General features: G+C 27.8%; 1 protein-coding gene across 1 annotated transcript; it reads left to right on the forward strand.

The window, feature by feature from the left end:
- Nucleotides 1-2,048: 2,048 nt before the first annotated feature.
- On the forward strand, nucleotides 2,049-3,266 carry LOC131616325 (stem 28 kDa glycoprotein-like). The gene is made up of 3 exons (XM_058887625.1): nucleotides 2,049-2,506; nucleotides 2,639-2,848; nucleotides 2,938-3,266. Exons 1-3 carry the CDS (start codon nucleotides 2,091-2,093, stop codon nucleotides 3,116-3,118), a joined length of 807 nt encoding a protein of 268 aa, XP_058743608.1. The 5' UTR covers nucleotides 2,049-2,090; the 3' UTR covers nucleotides 3,119-3,266.
- The last annotated feature ends 410 nt before the right edge of the window (nucleotides 3,267-3,676 follow it).

The following is a 3,676-nucleotide window of genomic DNA, read 5'->3' on the forward strand; positions in this document are numbered from 1 at the left end:
CATACTTATGACTACCAATGATGTTATACTCTATTTTTCCAATAATCTCAACAACGTTCTTAAATAGGTTAACACTAGCATCATATAATGCACAATCAGGTTTACAATCAAAGTAGTTATATTTCTTTAACATCTTCTCCACATAATGAGACTGATCTAAAGAAATTCCTTGTTCAGATCTAGTAGTCTTGATACCAAGAATCACATTGGCTTCTCAGTGGTCTTTTATATCAAAGTTGTAGCATAACAATAATTAATCATCATTAACAACATAAAGGTTTGATGCAAATATGATGAAGTCGTCTACATAGAGACATATGATAATGCAAATGCCATTTTCTGATTTGTAGCGAAGACATTTGTCACTTTCATTTTTTGTACCCTTTCGTTATCTTTAATTTATCAAACTTTTCATGTCATTGCTTTGGAGCTTATTTTAGACCATACAGAGATATATCTAACTTACAGACTTTGTATTCTTGCCCATGAATCACAAAATACGGTTTACGACTCAAAAGAGCAAAAAATATATTTGATTAAGAAAATTCATATCTAAATTTTTAAAAACAGCGAAAGCACTTTTAAATTAAATAAGAAACTTTTATTTTTAAAGGGATTTCAAATTTCAAATTTGTATCACGCGACAATGGACATTCACAAGTTTGAAATCCGATACCAAACATGCGACAACGAACAGTACCTTTAACTTAAATTTTTCTACGAAAAATATTACTAAGTTTGAATAGGTAAATTATATAAGAATGTAATATTACTAAGTTTGACACCCTGGTCTCATTTGATCAAATCCCTATATGGGAGGGGATCATTTGACACTGGTGTCAAACATTAACTTTTACACCAAATCTTACCATTTTATTGTTGTTAATCCAATGGTTAAGATAAATTTCCTTAGAAAACTCAAGTTAGTTTTTAAGTGAATTTTAAAACTAACATGAGTTTTTTAAGTGAATTTATCATAACCATTTGACTAATAATAATAATAAATAGGAAGGATTTAATGTCAAAGTTAATATTTGACATCAATGTCAAATAATCCACTCCATATATATATATATATATATATATATATATATATATATATATATATATATATATATATATATATATATATATATATATATATATATATATATATATCCAGCACCCATTCATATAAAAATACTATTATAAGAAACTTTATCTTATAGTAATTTATAAGATCAAAAGTTTCTTTATCTTATAAATGTCAAGCAGAGTACATAGTTGCTGATGATTGATATAGCTTTAAAATTTTGATCTTTAAGAAAGAAACTTTATTTTATATTTAAAAAAAAAACTTAATATAAATTATAGAAAATAATATACGATAATTAAGAATATAATTGATAAATCAAATAATTAAATCAATTGAGTAATTAGAAATAGAGATAATATTTAGTTTTGATATGTTGAATTGTAGGTTGTAGAATGAAGCTTAGATATAAAATATGGGAGGATTTGTCTTTCTGAAAAAGGAGGTAGTTGAGTATAGTGTATGGAGTGCGACCACAGCAGCAAAATAAGAATAATAGTACATCTTAATATTTATTACAACTTTAAAATTACTACTTGTGTAAATGTAATTTTTTTTAATGAGGTTATAATAAAGAAAGAAAAAACAGAACATGTAATTTTTTTTTAATGAGGTTATCATGAAGAAAGAAAAAACGGAACACAAAAAAGAAGGGACTATACCAAACCTATGTAAACCTAAGAAAGCAAATTAAATCTATTCTTTATGCATAACTATTCCTTTCTATAAACATATGAGAAATCAAAATTTAATCCATCTATTTTAAATTATTCAATAAACCATATACGAAAGGTTAAATTAAACCATAACTTTATATCAATTTATTTTAACTAACTAGGAAACACTAGTTGAGTGTTGAACTACCTCAGCCACATTAATTTGTACACCCAACTTATCTTTTTCATTGTGCAATTATTATGTTACCAATTTTACTATCCTCTAACAAGAGAAATCCTCTATATAAAGAACAAAACTCTCACAACCATAAGCACATTAAGTTTCAAAACCACTGATAACAATGATGAAGAATTACATCCTCCTTTTCTCTTTTGTTACTTTCCTAGCAACCTGTCATGGTGATGTTGCAAACCATGAACACGGTTCAAACTTCAACATTTTCCCACTCCGAATGAAAACTGGCCTGGGTGAAGAATACATTCCAGAAGTGATAGCACTGAAATGTTCTAGCTGGAGACTTGGTGTTGAAACACGCAACATTATTAGCTTCAAAGCTATTCCAAAAGAATGTGGAGCATATATTAGTAATTATTTACAAGGTGACCAATATAGATCTGACTCTAAAACTGTTAACCGTGAAGGTTTTTTCTATCTTAAGACTCTTAATCTTAAGGGAGATGGAAAAGATGTTTGGGTATTTGACCTTGATGACACTGTACTCTCTAATCTTCCATATTATGTCAAACATGGATTTGGGTATGCTAATCTTTTTTTTTTGTTTTCATATATATACTCTAAGATTTAGTGACAAAATATTAGGGTTCATAAATATTTTTTGCTCAAAATATTTTTTTCATTTGACAAAAAATATATAATATGAATGTATAGGACTGAATCAGCCAATGTAACTGCGTTTAATGAATGGATTAACCTTGGAGAAGCACCAGCACTACCAGAGACACTGAAATTATACAACAAATTGTTGGCTGCTGGTGTGAAGATTGTGTTCTTATCAGGAAGATCATTGAAGCGAAAGGAAATAACAGAAAAGAACTTGAAACTTGCTGGCTACAACACTTATGAAAAACTAATCTTGAAGTAAGTTTTCTAAACATTCATTAATTATTCTTAATATAGATCCTTAAAATTTTCATATATATTAATTACAAGCTAATTTTTGGATGTAGGGATTTATCAATTTATCGTCGTACGTCAACAATTACATACAAATCAGCTGAGAGGAAGAAGCTTGAGGAAGAAGGTTACAGAATCATTGGAAACAGTGGTGATCAATGGGGTGATATTCTTGGAACCAACACTGGTGCTAGAACTTTCAAGCTCCCAAATCCACTCTACATCGTTAATTAATTAAGTTTTAAATATTTAGCTACTTGATTAGTGGATTAATCATCTTTTATTCTATATGAAACTTTCGTATCATGTAATAACATCCATTTCAAGTTAGCTACTTTCTGTTTCCTAAAATAAAAGTCCTTCGTTTCTATGTTGTTTCAAAGCTTCTGTTTTGTATGGATTTTGTACTACCTGTTCTCTTTGTTAGTTGATTGTTTCTGTTGAGTATATTTCTGATACTCTTGTGCTCCTTATAATTGTTTTTATCTTTAATAATGACACTTCATGAAAAAAGAAAAAAAACTAACTTATAATTTCTTTTGGTAACTTTACTTCTAACAAACTTAGGGTGTTTTTGATTGGCGGTGGACATACATAATTGATTCTTTAAGAATTAAATTTGGTATAATTGATTTTAACAGAATTGAGTTTAACATAATTGATTTATGTTTAGATACATTTATTTATTGAACAATAAATTTTAGTGTAAAAATCACCCAGAATCAAGTTCTGGAGATAGAAGCTATATATTTTAACTTCAAGTATAATCAATTCTAGAGACAGAATTAATTT

The sequence above is a fragment of the Vicia villosa genome, linkage group LG7, assembly GCF_029867415.1.
Source record: "Vicia villosa cultivar HV-30 ecotype Madison, WI linkage group LG7, Vvil1.0, whole genome shotgun sequence".
NCBI lineage: Eukaryota > Viridiplantae > Streptophyta > Magnoliopsida > Fabales > Fabaceae > Vicia > Vicia villosa.